This window comes from Leucopleurus acutus (genome assembly GCF_964270905.1).
Source record: "Leucopleurus acutus genome assembly, chromosome: 3".
Lineage (NCBI taxonomy): Eukaryota > Metazoa > Chordata > Mammalia > Artiodactyla > Delphinidae > Leucopleurus > Leucopleurus acutus.
In genome coordinates this window covers 147,553,767-147,580,003 of record NC_139145.1, presented here as the reverse complement: position 1 = coordinate 147,580,003, position 26,237 = coordinate 147,553,767, and the positions used below count along the sequence as shown (strand labels likewise).

Sequence of the window (26,237 nt, the reverse complement as noted above, 5' to 3'; positions counted from 1 at the left end):
TAAGTTTTGGCCGTAAGGAAGTCACTGGTGGCCTTTTGAGAAGGCACTTGTCAAGGAACGAGAGGCCAGAATGGGGTCTTAGTTGTTGAGGCACGAACGGGAAGCAAGGAAGCATACAGGAGCACAAAGGCTGCTCTTGGCAGACTCTGTAGTGAAGGAAAGAAGGGAAATGTGGCTTGAAAGGAAAGAATTGCTATTTGCATAGTTCTCTAGTTTTTAAGCACTTTTCCATCTGTTAGACTACTTGATTCCCAGTACAATTCAGGAGGAAGGAAGGGCAAGTACTGATCAGCCTAGGAACAAGATGAGGTTAAAAAGAGATTAAAAGTCTTGCCCAAGGTCATCTGTAGCAAATAAATGGGAGAGCTGGATTTAGAATTCAGGTTATTTGGCTTGTAATACAATCATCTTTCCACTGCGCCCAAACAGAGCATCTCTAAAGTGTTTGCTCTATTTGGATATTGGATACTAGAGGGCATTAAACTCCTTCTTACAGGGGTTTTGATCTTATCTGGGGGGTAATGGGGGGCCACCGGAAGGTTTTGTGCAAGAGAAGGACATGTTTAAGTCAATGCCCGAGGGAGACAAATCTGGCAGTGAGGTGTAGGTTATCTTAGCGGAACAGACACCTCAGGGGTAAATCATTAGGACGTGGCTTCAAACTGGGACACAGCTTAAATAAACATCAAATTACGGTGCTGAGAAAGTTACTTCCCATTCAGTTCTGTGGATCTTCTGTTTGTGTTAAGGAGAGGGACTCAGCTTGCCAGTATCTTTTTACACCCCTCAAACACTCTGTAAGCTCCTTTTTTCCCCCTAAATTCCCCTTTTTTTTTTAAATTTAAAAAAATTTTTTTTTACGCGGGCCTCTCACTGTTGTGGCCTCTCCCGTTGCGGAGCACAGGCTCCGGACGCGCAGGCTCAGCGGCCATGGCTCACGGGCCCAGCCGCTCCACGGCATGTGGGATCTTCCCGGACCGGGGCACGAACCCGTGTCCCCTGCATCGGCAGACGGACCCTCAACCACTGCGCCATCAGGGAAGCCCCCTAAATTCCCTTTTGAACAAAGAGAGAACAAGCCTCAGGCTGAGAACGTCTTCAAGAAACTGTATTTTGCTAGACCTGAATTACATCATTTTGTGTTCACTCTATTTTATGAGCACTTTCCAGTTGTGACAAGTAGTACTGATTTCTCATCTATTATAATGATAGAAACATTACTATCAAATACATCTAAGTAAAAAAAGTCAGATTAAGGAAAAATATTAAGTCAATTTTAAGACAAATAGTGCATACATATGGGAAAGAAGCACTATGAATGTGCATTCTAATGACTATAAAGTTGGGGAACTTCTGGTCTTGGAGACTATTATAATAGGAGTAACGAGAATTTAGTCCAGGGTGAGATGATGGCAGTGGAAACAAAGGAGGCTCTGATAGACATTTTAGGGGAGTTAGAGGAGAGGACAGTTATCTACGTGGGGTATTTTCTGCAAAATTTCCCAGGATGCTTATGGCTGCAATAAGAGAAAACTTAAATGAAAAAGGCTTGTGCGATGCATTGAACTTATTTTCTCATATAACAAGAAGCCCCAAGGTAAGGGGGCTCCAGGATTGGTTAAATCAGTAGCCCTTTGACATCACTAAGGACTCAGCTTCACTCCACCTTCCAACCTCAGCAAATAAGCTTTGTTCTCAGGGCCACAAAGTGGCTGACGGTGGTTGGAGCAGTCCTATCCTGACATCTGATGCTTCAATGCAGGACGAACACATCTCTTCTGGAGACGAAGAGCAGAGGATGAAGAAATCTTTTCCTGAAGGCACCTCCTCCAAAAGATTTTCCTGCAGGAATCATGTCACATATCAGGTGTAAACATTCACCGCAAAGGAGAATAAAATTAGCATAACTAATCTAGACTAATTAGGATTTATTCTCTGAGCTAGGGATACAGACCCTTTCCTGAGGGATGGCTTTCTCAAGGTAACAGGGGCTCCATTAACAAATATGGCCGGTAGGCAGTCAACCATTTACAACTTATACCAGTGGTTCTGAAATTTCTCAAATTAACCCTTGAACATAAGTGGGAAGTTCTTGAGGCTTGTGGTTCTTTATTTTCAAAAAATTATTTGTCTTGGCTGTCCATGTGTTGGATTAAGGCAGAACGGAATACTTCCACTGCAAAATCAACTTCTGGTTTCGTGATGCACATCGAGGGTGCGATGCGGAATGTCTGAGGAGATAAAGGAAAACAGAGCAACGGATCATCATAGAATCAACTACGACTTCAAGGAAATGCATTAGATTAAGAATCGAACACCTTGTTTTCATGACATTCCTTATGTTTCCCTCAAGGGTTCGTCTCCTCCCTCCCCAGTGCTGTATCCAGGCCATTCATCCTCTAGTCTCAAAAATTCTGGTACCATCCGCTCGGCCCCTTTTCCTTTTTGTCACCTGCTGACCTCCTGGTCCTTCCACCACCTCCACTGAGGTCTTAGGCCTCTATCTACCCTCCGTTTCTGCCATCACCGAGGTTGCCTTCTGTGGCCCTGTGTGCAGCCCAACAAACTAGCGTCTCAGTTTCTTGATCACCACGACGCCAGGAACCTTCATTTGCATCCACTCACACCCCAGGCCAGCACCACGGGCCTCCTCTTCACTAGGGATTCTTCAATTTCTGATTCCCAGTGCATCTGCCCTTCCCATGAAAACTTCAGTCTCCTCCTCCCTCCATGAGCTTCAGGTCCGTCACCCCACTCAGATCTCGTCCTCCTGTTCCTACCCAGCTTGGAACACAGGCTTGAGGACATGAACCCCTCTCTCACCTGCCCCCTCACTCTGCTTGCCTTCCTACCCTTCTGCTGCTGCACACACACAGCAAAGTCCCAGGTCCCATCAAAGCTCTAATAGAACTGTTTTGCTCCAACATAGAGAGCTGAGAAGTGGGAAAGAAAATCACACTGCTGGTGGACAGACACCACAAGGAAGGCAGGGTCCTACTTCTGCTGGTGTCCTAAATGTTCAGGTCCTCTCGCCTTTGCCATTCTAATTTCCATTCCTCTCACTTTCCTCACTCAGTTCCTACACCCCTCACTCTGTTTCATAGACAGTCTTGCCTCATGCTCCTCAGACACTGTCAAGCAAGACCCTTCTATAAACTTGCTTGCTCCCACGTGCATTCTTATATCCTAGGCTGAAGGTTCAAGGAACAAACCATCTACGATTCGACTCCAAATATTCCACCTGCGCCTTTGGCCCTTGCTTCTCCCATCACCTTCCCTCCAGGAAACATGCCTGCATTCTCTTGCATCTTCACCTTCTCCTCAACTTCCCCTCAGCCTATAAACAAGCAGGCTTTGGGCTTCCCTGGTGGCGCAGTGGTTGAGAGTCTGCCTGCCGATGCAGGGGACACGGGTTCGTGCCCCGGTCCGGGAAGATCCCACATGCCAGAGCGGCTGGGCCTGTGAGCTATGGCCGCTGAGCCTGTGCATCCGGAGCCTGTGCTCCGCAATGGGAGAGGCCACAACAGTGAGAGGCCCGCGTACCGCAAAAACAACAACAACAACAAAAAAAACCAAGCAGGCTTACCGCTCTCATAATCTAAATCCAAACCACACATAAAACCACAGATAAAAATGTGTTGACCCTCCTGGTCTCTTCCAGCTACCATACAAATACTATCCTTCCTTTCATCAAACTTATAAAAATAAAAGGACTGGTTGATGCTATTGGCCATTATTTTCCACTCTGCCTTCCCTCTATTCACATCTCAACTCATTGCAGCCTGGTTTGTGTCCCATCAACCTTCTGACCCCACCCTGGGGAATCCGACGGGCATGTTCCAGCCCTCATCCTTTCTGGCCTTCTCTTCTGCATGTGGAACTTCTGTTGCTCCCCCTTCCAGAACCTCCCCACTCTGGCTCCCAAGACTCCACACCCTCCTAGCTCTCCTCACAGCTCTCCACCCACTTTGTGTCTCCATCTGGGTACCTCTTATTCCACCTGCCCTTTAAAAGTTGACGTGACCCAGGTGTCTATCCTCATCCCTCTGCATTTCGCATCTAGACTCCCTTCCCAGGAGGTTTCCTCCTCGCCCCACTTCTATGCTGATGACCCCCAAATCGTGATCCTCACCTCGATTCTTTCCTCTGAGCTACAGACTTGTCTATAGATAGAAGGAGAGCAAGTTCAAAGCAGCACTCATCCCTTTATACCCAAGTCCTGGGCATTTCACTGCCACATTGCTCTCTGGATGTTTCCTCTATCCCTACGGCTGCTGGTCAAGTTCAGACAGCATCATTAGCCTCCACCTGGACTCCCGGCCTCCAGTCTCGTCCCCTCGGGTTTACTCTCCTCCGAGGACAGATTCAGAAATCAGACTGCCTGAATTTGGATCCTGGTTCTGCCACTTACTAACTGTGTGACTTGGGCAATTTACCTAGCCTCTCTGTGCCTCTTTTTCTTCATCTGTAAAATAAGGATAAGAGTACTTATTTCATAGGCGTGTTGAGAGCATTAAATGAGTCAACATATGAAAAGCATTTAGAACAGTGTATACTATCCCTTCGTGTGGTTATCGGCAAGCTTACTAGATTGTATTGTCATTTTCTGTTTAAGTCTTTCTCCTCTGCCAGTCCCATGGAGGGAGGGGCAGATCTTATTTCTCACTGTAGCTCTAGTGTCCAGCCAAGCAGTGGCTGCCTAGGACTCAAGTGTGTGCCGGACGACTAAGGACTAACTAAGCAAGTAAACAATGAATCGTTTTCTGTCTTGAGAAGTAGCCCGTCTTAGGATTTTGAATCATTAACTTACTCTGTCTGATTCATATAGAAAAATATCTGGGACCAGGACTAGAAAAAACTCAGCATTTCCCAGCACAAGCGCTCGTTCTGGTTTTGTTGGCTCTGGTTTGGTTTGGGCTGGAAGAGCTTTCAGTCTGTTTGTTCACAGGCTGAGGGGAAGTTGAAATAAACTGCAGAAACAAGAGAACACAGACCTGTTTCCCTAAGTGGAGGGTCAAGAGCACGGAGAGACATCTCATTCTCTAACCTTTAGGAAAGGAGGTGGGAAAAGGCTTGGGGGACAGATGAGCTTCTATAGGGATCTTGCCTAATAGCTTCCATTTTCTCTGTGAAGCACCAGGCGAGGGTGTTCGCTGAAATCAAGGGAGAGGCAGCAGTGAAGCAGGGAAACTAGGAAGAATGACGCATGTTTAAAACGGGAGAGAAGGATGCCGAAGGCCAAGAACAAAGTAGGGGATGAGTAGGAGTGACCCTACATCTTAAATCTCAGCCCCGGAGCGAATCCCTGGAGAGGGTCCTGCTGGTGTGACGGATGGAGGAGCAGATCACTTTACAGTAGCAGCCCATGCCCGCGGCAGGGCCACACCAGGGTCCCGACCGTGGGGCTTGTACTTGGCTTTCCCAGGAAGGGGGCGGGGAGAGCTTGTTCTCTGCCTCTGCCAGCCTGAGAGTGAAGGGCACTGGGAGTGGCTGATTTTGAGTTCTGCATTAGGGACCTGGCCAGGCTGCCAGCACCATGACGTTGCTCCTGGCCACAGCGGCCACTAAGGCTTAGCAGGCTTGCGGGTCACAGAGTCAGAGCCCAGGGCTGAGTTAAAAAAGACTAGGACTGAGCTTTCAGAGGTTAGAACTAATTCACACGGGAGACAAACTGGGTACGCGTGACTGTTACGACACTATTATGACCTGTCTGTAAGTCCTCTGCTTTGTCTGTGCCGCTTTTTTGCCTCCTTAGACTGTCCTCTGTGTATATTCCCTGCCGAGCCGCGGTAACCAAACCATTTCACACAGCGCCCTCTAGTGGCCCGAGGGCTTCACTGTCCCTTTCTTTTGAAAACGTGTGAGCACTAAGCCTAGAGGAAGTGGAACTGGGTCCCCCAGCATAAGGGTGAAGAAAAGGGGCCAGCACTGGGACCTCAGGGAGATGCCTACCTAAAGTGATAGGCAAAGGCCAGCCTTCTTGTTACCTGAGAAAAAGTGCCACCCCTGCCAATCAGAAGCCCCATGCGTTTGCAGTCCTGGTGGATTTGATTTACTTCTTCACGGGGAAGAGGCTGGCGGCTCGTCTGCAAATACATTTTAAAAATATTTGGCATTTGAATGATTCAAGACATTATTTCTAAGAGGAATAAAAAGCAACTCAAGCAATCAATGCTCTTCTCTCCCTCTCAACCTCTCTCCCCCAGTAATTGAATAAAGCTATTCATCGCTGAATTGGATTTCTTTCTGTGGAGGGTGTTATTGAAAATATTTGCTTTTATCCCAGTTCATCCCAAATTCCCAAAGACAAGATGAAGCTGAATATAGACCGTCAGTGAATCTTGGCTCTGCAGTTGGTTACCCTGGCAGCTTGGTTCTTTTTTTGTTTGTTTGTTTGTTTTGCTGTACGCGGGCCTCTCACTGTTGTGGCCTCTCCCGTTGCGGAGCACAGGCTCTGGACGCGCAGGCCCAGCGGCCATGGCTCACGGGCCCAGCCGCTCCGCGGCATGTGGGATCTTCCCGGACCGGGGCACGAACCCGTGTCCCCTGCATCGGCAGGCGGACTCTCAACCACTGTGCCACCAGGGAAGCCCGGGAGCTTGGTTCTTTAATAGCCGTATTTGGAGTTTGCTTTATTTATGTGGAAATTGTCCTCAGCTCTTCACTTTGTTTTGTCCATGTAAAAAATTCATTTCAAAGTCCAGGAAATGGCTGTGAAGTTGCACAAGGGCGTAAACGGTCCAAGCTTTCTCTGGGCCATAGTGTGGCCTGGGCAACTGGGCTGGGTCTGTTTGTCCTCATCTCCCCTGCTTGTGGAATTTGCTCTTTCTCACCCAAGACTTAATCCTCCAGGGTCAGGAAAGGTAAGCTCTCTGGAGCCTAGAGGATGTTTCAGGTCACTTGGCATCTGAAGGTTGTCCCTTCCTGTGGGCCCAGGTATTCCAGTACCCTTTTGATGACACTGGGCTGGGGACTTCTGAGTCTGTGAGCACAAATGCTCCAACTTAGTCAAGTCCATTGTGAAGCTTTAAGATAAAGAAAATACTATTCAAACTTTCCCACTACTAGATAATGGAGGACCAGGATGGGGAAAAGACCAGCATTTCCTCATTGATCCTAAAATGTCATCCTGCTTGCCCCTAATGTTCTCAAGAGGAAAGACTAAAACATGACAATATAATTTAAGGCTAAACTGTGAAAGCTGGAAAGAAGTCAAATATGGTTTGGGGGATGAGAGGTCACAGGTCAGAAAGGGTTCCTCAGGGGCAGTTGGGTTGGTGGGCCTTGGTGGCTATCAAGGGTCTGGAGAGGTGGACTTTGTTTGGCTTTAGCCTGGTCTGGGCCAGCACGCTCCCTGCTCCTTTGTGCATTTTATTACCCCCTGGGCTCAACTGCTATGACTAATTGAACATCTTGTAGGCATTCCGAAGAGAAAAGCACAGTCAGAAAAGCTAATGAGGCAAAGCCACAGGACAGCCTGCCCGGGCCCTGTGCTCGAGTCTAAGTCCCAATCACTCCGTAATCAAATGGGCATGTTAGTAACTAACCTCTTCTCAGGGATGTAATGTAGCTTTGTGTTTATTTATTTATTTATTTTTTGCCGTTTTTGAGGGATAAATCTTCATTTAAACAATTATAAAAGTAATGCAGGGTTATTGGGAAAAACTCCTGAAAGCGATATGCAAATGCACTAAGTAAAAATGAAACGTTTCCCCTTCTCCAATCCTACTCCTAGGGATACCGCCTGTTGGTAATTAGTGGGAACTAGACACTTTTTCTATGCATATACATACATTTAAATGCGTATTTTAAAAAATGTCATACTTTATAATGTTCTGCAATTTGCTTTGAACAATTTACAATGTATCCCGAACATCTTTCCATGTCAGTGTATTTGGACCTAGTCTTCTTTTTTTAAAAATTTTATTTAGTTATTTTATTTCTTTTTGGCTGTGTCGGGTCTTAGTTGCAGCACTCAGGATCTTTCGTTAAGTCTCCCGGGCTCTTCCTTGTGGTTCACGACTTCTCTCTAGTTGTGGCTTGGGGCTTTTCTCTCTGTAGTTGTGGCGCGCAGGCTCCAGAGTGCATGTGCTCTGTAGTTTGTGGCACGCAGGCTCTCTAGTTGAGACGTGTGAGCTCGGTAGTTGTGGTGCACGGGCTTAGCTGCCCTGCAGCATGTGGGATCTTAGTTCCCTGACCAGGGATCAAACCTGTGTCCTCTGCATTGTAAAGTGGATTCTTTACCATTGGATCACCAGGGAAGTCCCTGGACCTAGTCTTCTTAAAGATTACCTAGTATTTTGTTGTTTGTTGGTAGAGCAATTTGTTTAATCTCTTATTTTTGGACATTTATGTTATTTTCAATTTTTGTTTATGATCGTAAGAATGCTGCAAACATCCCCACTCATTTATATCTTTACACACTTCTGTGTATATTTCTTTAGGACACATCACTCTAAGTGGAATGGCTAGGTCAAAATGTATACATGTAAAATTTTGATAGATACAGACAAATTTCTGTCCAAAGGGCTGTATCCAATTCACATCCTTACTAACTGCTCATGGGAGTTTTGATTCTGGGTTATACTGTATAGCATTAAAGCCAAGTTCTGAGCTGTTTTAATTACATGAATGTGGTCTGAAGTGTTGCAGGGGCTGGAAATCAATCAACAAACATGGATAAAGCACTCACCGTCTGTGTATTTCCTGGCTCAAAAGCATACAGTTTATTTAGGAAAAGAAGGTATTTATACGTGAAAACCGAGTCAACAAATACATGATTTGAAAGAGCCTTTCAAAGGAGCTCTTTAGACAGTGAATGTGAGAGAGATTTTAATTTTTTCCGTAATACAGTTTGCACATCTTTCCATGTCACATATATTTCTGTGCCATGTAGTATGGACGTACCATCCTTTAGCTTGCTCTGTATCAATGGGATTCTGATGTTTTATCATGACAACTCAAGTTCTGAAGAGCATCTCTGTTCACACGTCTTGGAGTGCACAGAAGTTGGCTTCGGATTAGTGGGAAAGGGACGAACGCCTCCTCTTTCACTGGGCTTTCTTTGGTGGAGTCTGGGCTTTGAGGCATCTAGGCATCCTCGAGGGACCTCTTGTGGGGGGGAACTGGAATGGACTCTTCTGAGCCTTAAAACAGCCCTTGATGGAGCCCCAAGCTGAAGGTATGTTACGGCCTGCGAGCCAGAGGGCCTAGTCTCAAGTTACTCTTATTTTCCTGCTGTCTTCCCTTAGCTTTCAAATCTGGTTCAAACGTTCCTGCTTTTCACTGGCTCTGCTGTGTGGTACTAATGGGAGAGTGTTATATCCATGGTCTAGTCTGAATATTGAGAGAACTGAACACAGTCCTTCTAGACTAGGGTGGTGTGATGAGAGCCAACAGCAAGAAGTCACCCACGGATAAGAATTAGGGTGAAGGGGCTGGTCTGACTATTGATTCCTGTGCCAAGATTCCCCTGCTGTCACTCCCCCCAGAGGATCTAGATTTTGCGTTTATGGAGGATTGGGACAATTTCCTACTGACATGGACCCTAGGGGCAGCAGTAACAACAGAGGGAAAGATTTGAGAAACACGGCAAAGAAAGAATCAATAAAACTTGACGTTAGAACTAAGGAGAGGGAAGGGGTCACAGATTATCTTGTGGTTTTGAGGCTAGGGAATTGGGAGAACAGTGGAGGGTGAAAAACAGACACAGTGACCTTGCGAAGAGTCACTGGCTTAAGGGCAATGCTAAGTTCAATTGTCATATCGAGTTTGAGGTCACCTTGCAGTAGGTCATCAGAAAGTCACATTCCGCCCTTGTTACTTGGGAGATTGAAGTCCATTCACAAACAAACAAACAAACATATACAAAACCCTATAAATCTTTAACATCCTCGCCCCAAACCAACACCACAACTTTCTCCTGGCCCTTCCCCCTTACTTCCGCTAGCTCTCTGTCCCCCTGCCCCTCCCCCAATAATTTCCTCCCTTCCTTATATTTCTAATTCAAAATATTCATTACCATTGCTCTTTGCCTAGTCTGGCAAGAATAACATCAACTCCCTTTTGCAAATGCTCTTTTGCATCTAGGACTCTCGATGACCAGCTAGCCTGTCCTTCATACTCAACACTCCCGACTCATCTCTAATGAGCTTTGCTCAGTCTTGCTGTCCTTGTGTGCTCTATTCCTGAGAATGAATGAGCTTGTAGCTGAGGCTTCCTACTTTAACTCTTGCCGCCACCCCCCCCCCCCCCCCCCCCCCGAGAAGCTGCAGAGAGAACAGCAGATCACAACCTACCTTATCCTTCACCATCTCTATTCCTATCATGAGGCCTTTGCCTCGGACGTCTCCAACGATTTCAAATTCATCTCTCAGCTTAGCAAACTTCAGTAACATATAGGTGCCAACTTCCTGGGTGTTTTCTTGTAGATTTTCTTCTTTAATTACCTGTTGAGAGAAAGCCCCAAATGACCTTACCTTAAAAAAGTTTTAAGACGGACTGAGAAACATGGAGAAATAAATGTATGTGAACCTCTTTACAAAAACTTGACCAGACAAATGGAACCCAAAGTCTAGTATGGCCATAACTTGTCCTACAAAAAGATCTGCTGTAGGGAGAAAAAAAATTCTTGGTAGAGGGGATGCTTCCCCCCTACCCTCCTCATCTTCAGGGTGGGTAAAAATTTAGGAAAAAATAAAAGAGACGTCTCAGTGTTGAGCTCTTTGTGGGCCCAGAGTCAGGGCACCTGAGATATATATTCAATAAAAGGATTTTCACCTACTTCCACCCACAGCAGAGACCTGTGATTCCTGACCAAACACAAGCAGTATACTACACTTATAACCAGCTGATAATAACTGCATGACTCCAGGCAGAACCTGATGTTTTTAAGACCTACTTGTTCACCTAAATCCTCTCTATCTGCTAAATTGGTTGAGGCGACACAGGACATAAACAATGTAAGCTGGCAATGTCTACAGAATGAAATAAATGACACATCCTACTTACACTTTCTCATTTTGAGATTTAATCATATTTGAAGATACTTTTTAATTTGCAAGGGCAGCTTTTACTTACTTATTTTTATTGAAAAATGTTTTAAATTTAATTTTTTTGAATAAGTGAATCACGTGCCTCGTTCAAACATCAGAAAGTACAGAAACATAGAGTAGAATGAGCCTCACTGATCCCTGTTCCCCAGCCACCAAGTTTCCTTCTCCACAAAAAACCATTGTTATTAATTTCTTGGACATTCTTCCAGAAATACGTTACACTTTTAAGCAAACGTTATTATGCATATAAGCAAGGGCATTTAAAAAAATCTTTTCAACAGATGACACCCCAGGCAAAATCAGTGGCCTGGAGCTGAACCACAGCTGAATCACCTTGTTGGAATTGCATAGAACTCACTTGCTCTTTCCTCTTTTAATTTATGACAGTACAACAAAAATAAGGAAGCATATATAAGACAGGACCAAAATTAAACTGAAATCAAGGATAGCCATTGGTAAATATCCATAAAATACCGCTCAAATGACAAGGAAATTTCAGTGCTACCAGCTAGCTAGGGAAATTCTTATATTTCCCATGTGTGTGAGGTTTATTACATATTATTTCATATCCAATACTTGAAGCACTCACGGTAGATCTTAAAAAGGGGGAGGGGCAGAATAATAACTGGAAATCTAACTTAAATTCATGGACTAGGAATTAACTCTTCACTTTAATCATGAAATGTGATAGAGTTCTGATAATGTGTGTGTAGTTTTGAGGTAGTCGTTTGGTGAAATGAGTGATGTTGATGCGGTTGCTGGAAAGTACCTCAAGCACCGATGATCCAATGGCGCAGGCCATGGGGTTCCCTCCGAAGGTATTGAAGTGAAGCAGGCGTTTAGCCAAAGACTTGGCAATCTCTGGAGGGGGTGGAGAATAAAAGTGGATAAACGGTGACACATTCCTATCTATAATCTCCCATCATGCATTTGGATTATATTTACCTTCATGTTGTATATGTACGTGTAATATATTTCATGGTGTCCAATTCATTCTTCACTCACCAGATAGTGGATGTTATGGTTGGAATTGTGTCTCTTCCCTCCCCCACCCCAATTCATACGTTGAAGCCCTAACCCACAATGTGACTGTAATTGAAGGTAGGGCCTTTAAGGAGGTAATTAAGGTCATAAGGGTGGGGCCCTAATCCAATAGGATTGGTATTCTCCTAAGAAGAAGAGACATCAGAGCCCTTTCTAGCTGTGGAAAAGGACATGTGAGGACACAGTAAGAAGGTGTTCATCTGCAAGAGAGATCTCACCCAAAACCAACTCTGCTCATACCTTGATCTTGGATTTCAGCCTCTAGACCTGTGAGAGAATAAGCCCAAGCTGACTAATACGGTGGATAAGGAAAAATTGCTTATTTATTCAATGAGAAGTTTAATAATAAAAATCTTTAATGTGTTGTATGAATTGAAAAGTACTTTAAAACTTGATTTATGGGAACTTACATGGAACCTTCATTAGCTAAGCCTTTTTTCTATATTCCACTCTTGGGACTAAGAAGGAAATATTTTTTAAAAAATCTCATATCAAGGATTTCATAATATAATTTCAAGATTGTTTCAGGGTTAGTATATATTCAGTTCATTATACTTCACATTCTACATCCACATTTTAGTAACTTTTTTCATTCAGTAAAAACACTGAGGGATTCCCTGGTGGCACAGTGGTTGAGAGTCCGCCTGCTGATGCAGGGGACATGGGTTTGTGCCCCGGTCCGGGAAGATCCCACATGCCGCGGAGCGGCTGGGCCCGTGAGCCATGGCCGCTGAGCCTGCGCGTCCGGAGCCTGTGCTCCACAACGGGAGAGGCCACAACAGTGAGAGGCCTGCGTACCGCAAAAAACAAACAAACAAAAAAAAAACACTGAGCTCTTACAAGGCACTTAATTATACCTTGGAGCCTCTCAAGTATGCTTACTATTGGTTGGAAAAACAAATGAAATAATTTTAAGATTTTCAACACTAAATGGTTCATAAAATTCTTTTCTGTAAAACCTCACTAAAATGGGAAATACAGCTAATTCTAATGTTCATTTTATAGAATGTTATAGCAAAGTGAGATTGTATTGTCTTTAGCTGTTTTGCTGATGATCAACAGAGAAAACTATCACCTGGACCTTGAGTCTATAGCTTATTGGTGTGGCAAGACTAGGTCAGGGTGTCCTTCAAGAATATGATTCCCTTGGAAACTTCAGCACTGGCTTCAGGTTGTTTAGCAAGGATCTCTTGTGTTGGTTTTGTTTTTGTGGCACGTTTGCCTAGACGTTGTCAGTAGAGTAGAACCCTGCATTTCATTGTGGGTCTGGGAGAATTAGTCTTCTCTACAGCAAGAGCAAAAAGGGCTGGTTTTCTTCCATCTCTTCCACCATCTGGCAGACAGTTTCCTTTTTTCATTGCTTGGGAATCCCATCACTGTCTCTAGCCCACACAAGTTCCCATACACATGTTTTCTGCCATTACTGATGCAGGAGGCCCAGAAGCAGACACAAATTGCCTGTAGTTCCTACCTGGAGTTGTCACAACTGCTGCCATGGGAAAACCATTCCCAATCCCTTTAGCCATGGTGACAATATCCGGCAGGACACCGTGCGTTTGGAAGCCCCAGAAGTGAGAACCCAACCTTCCAAATCCTGTCTGCACCTGTGAAAACAAGTCCCAAATCATTGGAAAGCTTTCAAAGAAATGTTGGTTTTTCTTGACTCTCTGGTCTCTTCTCTTTCCTCCTCTTCCATCTCCTCCTTCCTAACATCATCATCATCATCAGTCATCGTCATCACCATCCTCATAGTATTATGGAGAAAGCACTTATTCTGCACCTGACCTTTTATTTTTATTTTTTTAACATCTTTATTGGGGTATAATTGCTTTACAATGGTGTGTTAGTTTCTGCTTTATAACAAAGTGAATCAGTTATACATATACATATGTTCCCATATCTCTTCTCTCTTGCGTCTCCCTCCCTCCCACCCTCCCTATCCCACCCCTCCAGGCTGCACCTGACCTTTTAGGCACCAAAAGCCGGTTACTAGCATTGTGTGGTTCTAGACATGGTTTTTAACTCCTCTGAATCCATGTTAACTCTGTTGAGTGGAAACAATAGCAATACATCACAGGGCTGCTGTGAGGGTCATATACATAATGCGTGTGAAAAAGGTGATTGTGATTAGCAATCCTTGATAAGGATCTCCTATGTGTAAGGCTGCGTCTGCCCCAGGCTGGATGAAGCAGGAGTTACAGTAAGCAAATTGGTGCTGGGGTGCCCACCACCCAGCCCAGACAGGCTGGTTGTCCTCTTCCCTGTGATATCTTTTTCCTCCTGGGAATTAGTCATGAGGAGGATCCAGCTGAGTCAGTTAAGTCAGGATGGAGCTAAATTGAACTTAGTTGTTTTGTGCATGCTGTTTCCTCTTTCTAGAAAGCCCTCTCCCCGCTTCTTCATCTCACTAACTCCTCTTCTCTTTCAAGACACAGTTTCATCATTATTCGGCATAGGAAGATTCTCCTGAGCTGCACTAGGGCCCCTACTCAAGGCACCTAAGCTGCCGTCAGAACCTCTCACCTTGGACTACTATCACCAGCATACATGTATCTTATTTTTCTCTTTATCCACAATACCTAGCAGAGTGCCTGATAAAAGTAGACAGTGTTTGTAGAATGGATAAAAAAGTGGCGGAAGTGCCTAAGTGAATAAAGCCACACAAACATTTCTATGCAAGTTTTCGCCAGAGCCTTTTTGGTGAAGGTTCCTTGATCTCCTTCTGGTTCTCAGTCTCCTGGGCTGTCTGTCTATCTCTCTCTCTACACATACACACATTGCAGGTCTGGGGTAGAGGTGTGGGCACTTGAAGCTGATTCTGAAATGCACTTGAAAGAGCAAGGGTCCTTCTCAGGCTTCCTGATTATTTTCTTGCTCTCTCCAGGGTGCTGCTGCAAAGGCAGATGTTGGGGGTTACAATTAGACGAGAGTGAACAACGCAGGAGAAGAGCTTAGACGTGGGAGTCAGACAGACGTGGGCTCGAATCCTGGGTCTCCGACTTCCTAGTTACGGGCCTCTGGACAAGCTGATGAATTTGCCCAAATGAGATAACATAGGAAGAGTTCATGGCAAATCCATCCATTTTGCCTTTCTGCCTATCTTAATTTTTCACTTCATCTATCAAAGTACCATCAATGAATGGTGAAAGATCAGACTGCTTGGACAACACGTGAAATTATGTAGGACCATAAACCGTGTTTAGCCACCTAAGAAGTATCAGTTCCACAGAATATTTTAGTTGAACAGAGATGATTCATTCTTTTTTTTTTTTTTTTTTGGCTGTACGTGGGCCTCTCACTGTTGTGGAGCACAGGCTCCGGACGCGCAGGCTCAGCGGCCATGGCTCACGGGCCCAGCCGCTCTGCGGCATGTGGGATCTCCCCAGACTGGGGCACGAGCCCGCGTCCCCTGCATCGGCAGGCGGACTCTCAACCACTGCGCCACCAGGGAAGCCCACATGTGTCTTTTTGAATTATGTTTTTCTCTGGGTATATGTCCAGTAGTGGGATTTCTGGATCATGTGGTAATTCTATTTTCAGTTTTTTAAGGAAGCTCCATACTCTTCTCCATAGTGGCTGTATCAATTCACATTCCCACCAACAGTGCAAGAGGGGTCCCTTTTCTCCACACCCTCTCCAGCATTTGTTGTTTGTAGATTTTCTGATGATGCCCATTCTAACTGGTGTGAGGCAATACCTCACTGTAGTTTTGATTTGCATTTCCATAATAATTAGTGATGTTGAACAGCTTTTCATGTGCTTCTTGGCCATCTGTATGTCTTCTTTGGAGAAATGTCTGTTCAGGTCTTCTGCCCATTTTTGGATTGGGTTGTTTGTTTTTTTTTGATATTGAGCTGCATGAGCTCTCTATATATTTTGGAGATTAATCCTTTGCCCATTGATTCGTTTGCAAATATTTTCTCCCATGCTGAGGGTTGTCTTTTCACCTTGTTTATGGTTTCCTTTGCTGTGCAAACGCTTTGAAGTTTCATTAGGCCCCATTTATTTACTTCTGTTTTTATTTCCATTACTCTAGGAGGTGAATCAAAAAAGATCTTGCTGTGATTTATGTCAAAGAGTGTTCTTCCTATGTTTTCCTCTAAGAGTTTTATAGTGTCCAGTCTTACATTTAGGTCTGTAATCCATTTTGAGTTTATTTTTGTGTATGGCGTTAAGGAGTGTTCTAATTTCATTCTTTTACATGTAGCTGTCCAGCTTTCCCAGCACCACTTATTGAAGAGACTGTCTTTTCTCCATTTTATATCCTTGCCTCCTTTGTCATAGATTAGTTGACCATAGGTGCGTGGGTTCATCTCTGGGCTTTCTATCTTGTTCCATTGATGCATGTTTCTGTTTTTGTGCCAGTACATATTGTCTTGATTACTGTAGCTTTATAGTATAGTCTGAAGTCAGGGAGTCTGATTCCTCCAGCTCCGTTTTTTTCCCTCAAGCCTGCTTTGGCTATTCAGGGTCTTTTGTGTCTCCATACAAATTTTAAGATTTTTTGTTCTACTTCCGTAAAAAATGCCATTGGTAATTTGATAGGGATTCCATTGAATCTGTAGATTGCTTTGGGTAGTATAGTGATTTTTGCAATTGATTCTTCCAATCCAAGAACATGGTATATCTCTCCATCTGTTGGCATCATCTTTAATTTCTTTCATCAGTGTCTTATAGTTTTCTGTATACAGGTCTTTTGTCTCCCTAGGTAGGTTTATTCCTAGGTATTTTATTCTTTTTTGCAATGGTAAATGGGAGTGTTTCCTTACTTTCTCTTTCAGAATTTTCATCATTAGTGTATAGGAATGCAAGAGATTTCTGTGCATTAATTTTGTATCCTGCTATTTTACCAAATGCATTGATTAGCTCTAGTAGTTTTCTGGTGGCATCTTTAGGATTCTCTATGTATAGTATCGTGTCATCTCCAAACAGTGACAGTTTTACTTCTTCTTTTCCAATTTGTATTCCTTTTATTTCTTTTTCTTTTCTGATTGCCATGGCTAGGACTTCCAAAACTATGTTGAATAATAGTGGTGAGAGTGGACAACCTTGTCTTGTTCCTGATCTTAGAGGAAATGGTTTCAGTTTTTCACCATTGAGAATGATGTTTGCTGTGGGTTTGTCATATATGGCCTTAATTATGTTGAGGTAGGTTCCCTCTGTGCCCACTTTCTGGAGAGTTTTTATCATAAATGGGTGTTGAATGCTGTCGAAAGATTTTTCTGCATCTATTGAGGTGATCATATGGTTTTTCTTCTTCAATTTGTTAATAGGGTGTATCACATTGATTGAGTTGTGTATATTGAAGAATCCTTGCATCCCTGGGATAAATCCCACTCGATCATGGTGTATGATTCTTTTCATGTGTTGTTGGATTCTGTTTGTTAGTATTTTGTTGAGGATTTTTGCATCTATATTCATCAGTGGTATTGGTTTGTAATTTTCTTTTTTTGTAGTATCTCTGTCTGGTTTTGGTATCAGGGTAATGGTGGCCTCATAGAATGAGTTTGGGAGTGTTCCTTCCTCTGCAAATTTTTGGAAGAGGTTGAGAAGGATGGGTGTTAGCTCTTCTCTAAATGTTTGATAGAATTCACCTGTGAAGCCATCTGGTCCTGGACTTTTGTTTGTTGGAAGATTTTTAATCACAGTTTCAATTTCATTACTTTTGATTGGTCTGCTCATATTTTCTATTTCTTCCTGATTCAGTCTTGGAAGGTTATACCTTTCTAAGAATTTGTCCATTTCTTCCAGGTTGTCCATTTTATTGGCATAGAGTTGCTTATAGTAGTCTCTTAGGATGCTTTGTATTTCTGCCGTGTCTGTTGTAACTTCTCTGTTTTCATTTCTAATTTTATTGATTTGATTCCTCTCCCTCTTTTTCTTGATGAGTCTGGCTAATGGCTTATCAATTTTTTTTTATCTTCTCAAAGAACCAGCTTTTAGTTTTATTTATCTTTGCTATTGTTTTCTTTGTTTCTATTTCATTTATTTCTGCTCTGCTCTTTATGATTTCTTTCCTTTTGCTAACTATGGGTGTTGTTTGTTCTTCTTTCTCTAGTTCCTTTAGGTGTAAGGTTAGATTGTTTATTTGAGTTGTTTCTTATTTCTTGTGGTAGGCTTGTATAGCTATAAACTTCCTTTTTAGAACTGCTTTTGCTGCATCCCATAGGTTTTGGATCGTCGTGTTTTCATTGTCATTTGTCTCTAGGTATTTTTGGATTTCCTCTTTGATTTCTTCAGTGATCTCTTGGTTATTTAATAACGTATTGTTTAGCCTCCATGTGTTTGTGTTTTTTTGCATTTTTCCCCCCTGTAATTCATTTCTAATCTCACAGGGTTGTGGTCAGAAAAGATGCTTGATATGATTTCAATTTTCTTACATTTACTGAGGCTTGATTTATGATTCAAGATGTGATCTATCCTGGAGAATGTTCCGTGCCCACTTGAGAAGAAAGTGTAATCTGCTGTTTTTGGATGTAATGTCCTATAAATATGAATTAAATCTATCTGGTCTATTGTGTCATTTAAAGCTTGTGTTTCCTTATTTATTTTTATTTTCGATAGTCTGTCTATTGATGTAAGTGAGGTGTTAAAGTCCCCCACTATTATTGTGTTATTGTCGATTTCCTCTTTTATAGCTGTTAGCAGTTGCCTTATGTATTGAGGTGCTCCTTTGTTGGGTGCATATATATATTTATAATTGTCATATCTTTTTTGTGGATTGATCCCTTGATCATTATGTAGTATCCTTCCTTGTCTCTTGGAACATTGTTTATTTTAAAGTCTATTTTATCTGATATGAGTATTGCTATTCCAGCTTTCTTTTGATTTCCATTTGCATGGAATATCTTTTTCCATCCCCTCACTCTCAGTCTGTATGTGTCCCTAGGTCTGAAGTGGGTCTCTTGTAGACAGCGTATATATGGGTCTTGTTTTTGTATCCATTCAGCAAGCCTGTGTCTTTTGGTTGGAGCATTTAATCCATTCACGTTTAAGGTAATTATCGATATGTATGTTCCTATGACCATTTTCTTAATTGTTTTGGGTTTGTTTTTGTAGGTCCTTTTCTTCTCTTGTGTTTCCCACTTAGAGAAGTTCCTTTAGCATTTGTTGTAGAGCTGGTTTGGTGCTGCTGAATTCTCTTAGCTTTTGTTTGTCTGTAAAGCTTTTGATTTCTCCATTGAATCTGAATGAGATCCTTGTCAGGTAGGGTAATCTTGGTTGTAGGTTCTTCCCTTTCATCACTTTAAGTATATCATGCCACTCCCTTCTGGCTTGTAGAGTTTCTGCTGAGAAATCAGCTGTTAACCTTATGGGAGTTCCCTTGTATATTGTTTGTCATTTTTCCCTTGCTGCTTTCAATAATTTTTCTTTGTCTTTAATTTTTGCCAATTTGATTACTATGTGTCTCGGTGTGTTTCTCCTTGGGTTCATCCTGTATGGGACTCACTGCACTTCCTGAACTTGGGTGGCTGTTTCCTTTCCCATGTTAGGGAAGTTTTTGACTGTAATCTCTTCAAATATTTTCTCGGGTCCTTTCTGTATGGGTTCATCCTGTATGGGACTCATCCTGGGTTCATCCTGTATGGGACTCACTGCACTTCCTGGACTTGGGTGGCTGTTTCCTTTCCCATGTTAGGGAAGTTTTTGACTGTAATCTCTTCAAATATTTTCTCGGGTCCTTTCTCTCTCTCTTGTCCTTCTGGGACACCTATAATGCAAATGTTGTTGCATTTAATGTTGTCCCAGAGGTCTCTTAGGCTGTCATCATTTCTTTTCATTTTTTTTTTCTTTATTCTGTTCTGCAGCAGTGAATTCCACCATTCTGTCTTCCAGGTCACGTATCCCTTCTTCTGCCTCAGTTATTCTGCTATTGATTCCTTCTAGTGTAGTTTTCATTTCAGTTATTGTATTGTTCATCTCTGTTTGTTTGTTCTTTAATTCTTCTAGGTCTTTTAAAGACATTTCTTGCATCTTCTTGATCTTTGCCTCCATTCTTTTTCCGAGGTCCTGGATCATCTTCACTCTCATTATTCTGAATTCTTTTTCTGGAAGGTTGCCTATCTCCACTTCATTTAATTGCTTTTCTGGGGTTTTATCTTGTTCCTTGATCTGGTGCATAGCTCTCTGCCTTTTCATCTTGTCTATTGTTCTATGAATGTGGTTTTTGTTCCACAGGCTGTAGGATTGTAGTTCTTCTTGCTTCTGCTGTCTGTCCTTTGGTGGATGAGTCTGTCTACTCTTCTGTCATTCTTGAGAGGCAGGTTTACCCAGTGGTTAGTGTGGTCTTGGCTTAGTGTGGTTTGAATTCTGGCTCTGTCCCTACTAACTTCATGATCTCAATAGGCAAATTAACCATCTTGGACTTCAATTCACTCATCTGTAAAATGGGCATAATTACAACTGGACACTCCTTACAGAACCGTGATGAATATTAACTTAGTTGTTACATACAAAGCATTATGAACAGTGCCTGACACTTAGTAAGTGCTCAGAAAGTTCTAGCTATTATCTTTACCTACTCATTAGGACAGTCCTTCTGAAGGTCACCCTGTGTTAGTTTCCAATTAGGTTGTTGAAAATGATAAAAACATATACCGTAGGAAATTCTGAAATCCATTAGTTTCTTTGAATTCAATCTACCTTCCCGCTAATTAATCCAATGGTGGCAGCTTCACTGTGGCTGATTCCAAAGGTTAAAGCTTATTCTCTTCACCAGTGTAGCTAATTATAAACTGACTGAATAGACTTTTCTTCTTTTAATAGCAGATTAACTTTCTTCAGGACTTTGGTTCACTTCCCCTAAACTTGTACGGGCAGGATGGGAAAGGGAGGATGGACACAACAGGAGGAGCTGGCCCACGCTTCTCTGTGCAATGCCCGGGGGTCGTCCAGTTCATCTGGGGATCACAGAGACCTGGCTGCGCGGGAGGAAACTGCAAAAGAATTCTGCTGAGGGGGCAGCCCATTGTCCCCTATAGGGGATGTTTTAGTTGAAGAAAACTGTTTAGGCAAAGATGGCAGGACTGAAACAGGTATGAATCATTCAAGTTCTCCACCTGTTTTTTGTGGTCTAACCACTTGTTAGAATCAGGACCCAGAAATGATTCAGGAGCACTTTGGAGGCTGTGGCGACTACCCTCTGGTCTTTTGATCTCCATTGCTATTCTCAGGAGGCAGAAGACCAGATACACTCCAATAAGGGGTGTGATTATAATGTAAATTAATCCCTTTAGGAAAGACACAGGCTACAGCTCACAGAGCCCATGGATTTTATTCCCTTAAAGTGTCCCCTTAGAGATACTGTATGATTATTCCAACAATGTTGCCATAACTATTTTAGAATTTACTTTTTGGAACTACTTAAAAATTTTTTTAATTTTTTTGGCCATGCAGCATGGCATGTGGGATTTTAGTTCCCAGACCAGGGATTGAACCCATGATCCTGCAGTGGAAGCGTGGAGTCCCAACTACTGGACCACCAGGGAAGTCCCTGGAACTACTCTTTGAATATCTATGATGGTGGCCCTCTTCTAACTTAGAGGTGGGACCTTTTCTTTTTAAGTATGATTTCCAAACAAATTTTGTTATTAAGGTAAGATGAATGCTTCCAGACTGGTTAATACTATTTTGACAAAAATTAAGATGAAAACTTGGTTATGAGATTAAACTAAGGTTAAGCTGCTCCTGACATGCACTCCCCAAAAGGAATTTTAAAAGTATGTTGAGGAATGGCAGCATCATCTATGCCTGTTAACAATTTATTTGATAGACTTCAATTTGGATGTTTAAGTTCTGTTGTACTTGATTAAACGGACAAACTAATCCAATAACGAACTAACCAGTCAACTAGCCAAAGCTTCATTAACTTATACCCAAGTCTTGGAATCCCCAGAGTGGTTGCTTTCTGCCTGGACCACAGAGGAGGGTTTAAAGAAGTTTCTCCTTGTGCTTTTCCTGTCCCGGCTGCACTGAATCGCACCTATTCCATGACCACTCACTTCATCTGCGATGCACACGCCTCCCCGCTCACGAACCAGCTCGAAGGCTTCCTTTAGAAACCCCTTTGGGTACTGGACAACGCCATTCACCCCCTGCAAAAGACCAAACCAAGAAGACTTAGAGTAACAGCACAGCCCTTGAAAGTACTAAAAGAGAATTGAAGATGGCTTATGATCAATATTAGCGTTAGTGATACTAGCAATTTTTAAAACAGTCTCTAGAACTGATCCAACTATGGGTGAAGAGGGGCCATTACTCTTATGCCATGCCTGCTGAAAAAGGATGCAAACATATTCTTTCCTGAGAGTAGAGGAAAAGTAGATTAGGGGATTTAGTAAGATTATAGAAAGGCTCCCCCTGACAGTGTGGATGATAAAGAACTAAAAATTGCTGAGGTTGTCTATTTTTACAGATTTAGGGATTCAATAGTTTCATCTATCTCTCTGTTCAGTCTGGGAGTGCAGGAGATGGTTTTTTCAAAGGTCAACTGAAAACCAGCTCCCCCTCATCTTTTTTTTAAGGGGACCAATGAAATGAATTAAGTTTGGAGAGGGACATAGCAGTGGTCACTTAAATAATTTGGAATTCTCTAGAATGTATGAGTTAAATATCTGATAATTTAGAACTGAGCTCAATTAATGTTTGGTTAATACACTCACTTGAATCGGCTCTGCAAAAAATCCAGCAATTGATTTGGCCACAGAAGTGTTCAGAGTATCTTTGAATTGTTCAATATACTGGTCTTTAGCTTGGCAGCAGTCTGCAACAAACAAACAACAACAACAGAAAACACAGCATTTGAAGATGTGAGAATGGCATCCAGAAGAATGGGGAGGAAACAGGAAAAAAGAAAACAGGACAGTAAATTGAATAGAGTCCCTCAAGATACAGTAAACCAGGATATGAGGATATAGGTTTCTGAATGTTCTGAACATTCTGTCAGAATGACTCATACTTTGTTTCAAGCAGCTAGACTAGCATAGCCACAAAAGCATAAGCAAACCACTTCAGTTGTTTCCACCTGGAGAAGCAACGCTCCAAAGCATCATTGAGTCTGGTATCGATAGCTGTTTTATCTAAGGATACTGATCCTTTCAACAGTGTAGATTTAATTCAAATGTAATTGCTGTGTGGATTTAATCTATTTGGAAATAACCATGTTTACCTTTCATTGCTACTTAATCTGATGTGCAATTTTAAAGCGACAAAGTATCTCAGTCTTTATCGTTAATAAATATGTTTATATAGCAATCAGAATTCAGTCTAAGGAGGAACGTACTACAGTCAGATAACTTTCATCCCTTATAGCAAGGCAGAGGAAGCTTTCTCCTCTGGAATACCAAAGGTCCAAGATCAAGTGCATCCATATATGACTGAACCTTCAGAATTTTTATCCACACCTGTAATTTGGTTCTAAACAGCATCACATAGTCTCTGAATCTAAACCCACATCCACGGATAGCAGAAGAGATGCAGAGAGAGAGCTGGGTGTGATGGGGGGGTTTCTGCTGAAAGCAGTCTGGGAGGCAAGTCACCATCTACCATCATGATGCTTGCTTAGAGGCATGGCTGCGATCCTGTCTACTGAAGGCTAGAGATAAGGAATAGAAACCTTCAGTTATCGTCTTCAAAAGTGAACCATAAATATATTTTATATTGAATACTTCAGCTCTTCATTAAAAAGTGGGAAAAACATGACCTGGCCCCAAACATACTTTGAGGCTACATGCGATGTTTGGGAAGGCTTGCTTGACAGAGTTACCTGATCTTTAGTTAGTTGGAATTGAGGGTTGGGGGTTTGAAAAAGGAAGTAATGACGTGAATAGCCAACCCAGGAAGTACATTTTTTAGCATCACTTATGTTGTATGATGGGTAGGATATAGTAGGCAAATAAATCTGTGCCCCTAGAGGTTGAAATTTCCTATTATTATTAGGAAAGGAAGAGAAAACAACCTAGGATGGCCCTAAAGGGTGAATTAGATATATGTTCAAAGGATATAATTTGGGAATTTAGTAAGATCATTTGTAACTAGAGAAATCAAAGGGTGGAGCAAAATCAACCCTAATGGCTTAAATTTGGACAAAACCAAAGCATGGAGAAGGTTTTGCTTGAACCTGCGCTAGATCTTTCATAATTTCCCCCCCCACTGCCCATAAATTCAGTGATGAGAGGTCATCAACTGTCATTGGCTTTTTCCTTCATTTCGCATTTACTTCATTGGCTCGTTGCTGTGGCATCAGGTCAGGTCGCCTCTGGAGAGAGACTTGGTGCAGTAGTGTCACCATGACAACATCAAGCGAGTGGAGAGGGGATGCTCTCCTGTATGCTATCCAGGCAACGGAGTAGAGAGGGAAGAGTTTTCATTTTAGCTGGTGGTAAAGAGAGAGTTAAGCAGAGTGAGACGCCAAGAAAGAACATTTTTTTTAAGAAAAAAGAAACTTGTCTTGCAAAAGGAGAAAGAGAAATGACATGATCAGTACTAGGTTTGGAACATTTTGGGGTAGTGGGTTGAGAGGTGCTTTTCATCACAAGTTACATCTGAAATTCAGGGACTGGAATGACCAGTGGAAAAGAAAAAATCCTGAGGAGGGGGTGGAGGAAGGGAATGAAATCTACCACAAATATCTATATTAGGCTCAAAAATGGATGATGACGTACTTTTGAGGTGAAAGAAAAGCCCCCAACCAAGACTGGCACCTGGATGTGCCCACTGAATGAACTCTAAGAGGAAGGGAGAACTGGAACCTTCTATACTCAGAATAATTCACACTTTGGGATGCATTTATAAACATATATGAATATGCCTTTTTACAGCAAATACCAAACTCTTCTCAGGCCCTAACAGCATCAGAGGAGGCTGAAGTCCCCTTTTTTTTGCGGTACGCGGGCCTCTCACTGCTGTGGCCTCTCCCGTTGTGGAGCACAGGCTCCGGACGCGCAGGCTCAGTGACCATGGCTCACGGGCCCAGCCACTCCGCAGCATGTGGGATCTTCCCGGACCAGGGCACGAACCCGCGCCCCCCGCATCAGCAGGTGGACTCCCAACCACTGTGCCACCAGGGAAGCCCCTGAAGTCCCTTTTTGTATAAAGATATGATATCAGTCTTGTCTCTTGAAGATATGCGTTAAGAAAACAGCTGACTTCAGACGTGCCAAAGATCACAGTTCCGAGAAGCAGAAATGTCTGCCTGTCACTATCATTTAACCTCTAGAGGCCACTAGAGAGATGACCCTGGGGCTCTGGTATATTCCAGTTGGCCTGAGGGAGAGAAGGCCTCAGAGAGGGAGGGACACAGAGCTGGGAGGGAAGGAAGTGACCATGTCTTGAGGGTGTCTGCCACTGAAGCTCTGCGCTGGTGCTTTTGACGTCTGTGAGGTTCATCCAACTGATCTTAGTTGTTGGTGCCACGTGGATATGAGACACAGTCATGACTGTACTTGGCATCACTACTGTCTGCCTGCCTCTACAAAAGCTCTCTTCCTTGGTCTCTTGAAGGCCTGGGATGAGGGGCCGTGGGAGCAGGTATTGCCGCCTCCATTTCATAGATGAGAAACGGAGGCAAAAGATGGAACTTTTGCTTGTAGCTGAGCCACGGTAGGGCTAAAAGTCCAACCCAGGGCTCCTGACTTATGTGTCTCTTCAATCCCGGCCAGCAGAGGAGGAATTATTTTTAAGCCTGGGTTCCGCCTGCTGGCATATGGGTGTGAACAAGGGTGGTCATGGCTGGGGAGTACTGGCTTTGAGGGCAGAAGAATTGGAGTCAAGTCCTAGCTCTCGGCCTCCTAGGTGTGGACGTGTTTCTCCATCTTTAAAATGGAGATAGCTTTAAACTTCCCTGTGGTTTTAAGTTCTGTGACTATAACATCTTTTTCTAAAGCTCATTCTTTCATCCTCCTACGTCTGTATTGCCATTATCCCATCTGAATTTTAAGATGACTGTGAATTTTCTTCCTTTCGAAGCTGATTTTTAAGGCTTCCATTTGCATTCTTCCTCTCAGCCCAGTGACACCCTGTTCCATTAAAGATCTCTCGGTTGGAGCGTTTAGTGATTTCCTTCAGCACTGCTTAGGGGCAGCTGTCCAAAGGGTCCTGCACTCGAATGACAAGTGCGAGGTGGGCCTTGCTGATGAGCAG

At 43.0% G+C, this 26,237-nt stretch overlaps 1 protein-coding gene across 5 annotated transcripts in view; it reads right to left on the bottom strand.

Moving 5' to 3' along the window:
* Window positions 1-1,049: 1,049 nt before the first annotated feature.
* AGXT2 (alanine--glyoxylate aminotransferase 2) overlaps window positions 1,050-26,237 on the bottom strand; it is a 45,489-nt gene continuing 20,301 nt past the window's right edge. For 2 of the 5 annotated variants that reach the window (XM_082836331.1, XM_082836332.1), the window contains exons 8-15: window positions 22,760-22,860; window positions 22,100-22,192; window positions 13,570-13,702; window positions 12,339-12,365; window positions 11,824-11,915; window positions 10,299-10,448; window positions 5,988-6,086; window positions 1,050-2,231 (exon numbers count right to left, since the gene is read on the bottom strand). In XM_082836331.1, the coding sequence (XP_082692457.1) occupies window positions 2,124-2,231; window positions 5,988-6,086; window positions 10,299-10,448; window positions 11,824-11,915; window positions 12,339-12,365; window positions 13,570-13,702; window positions 22,100-22,192; window positions 22,760-22,860 (803 nt within the window). In that variant the 3' untranslated portion in view covers window positions 1,050-2,123. The remainder of the gene's footprint in view (window positions 2,232-5,987; window positions 6,087-10,298; window positions 10,449-11,823; window positions 11,916-12,338; window positions 12,366-13,569; window positions 13,703-22,099; window positions 22,193-22,759; window positions 22,861-26,237) is intronic. The other 3 variants (XM_082836333.1, XM_082836334.1, XM_082836335.1) reach the window with 2 other exon arrangements.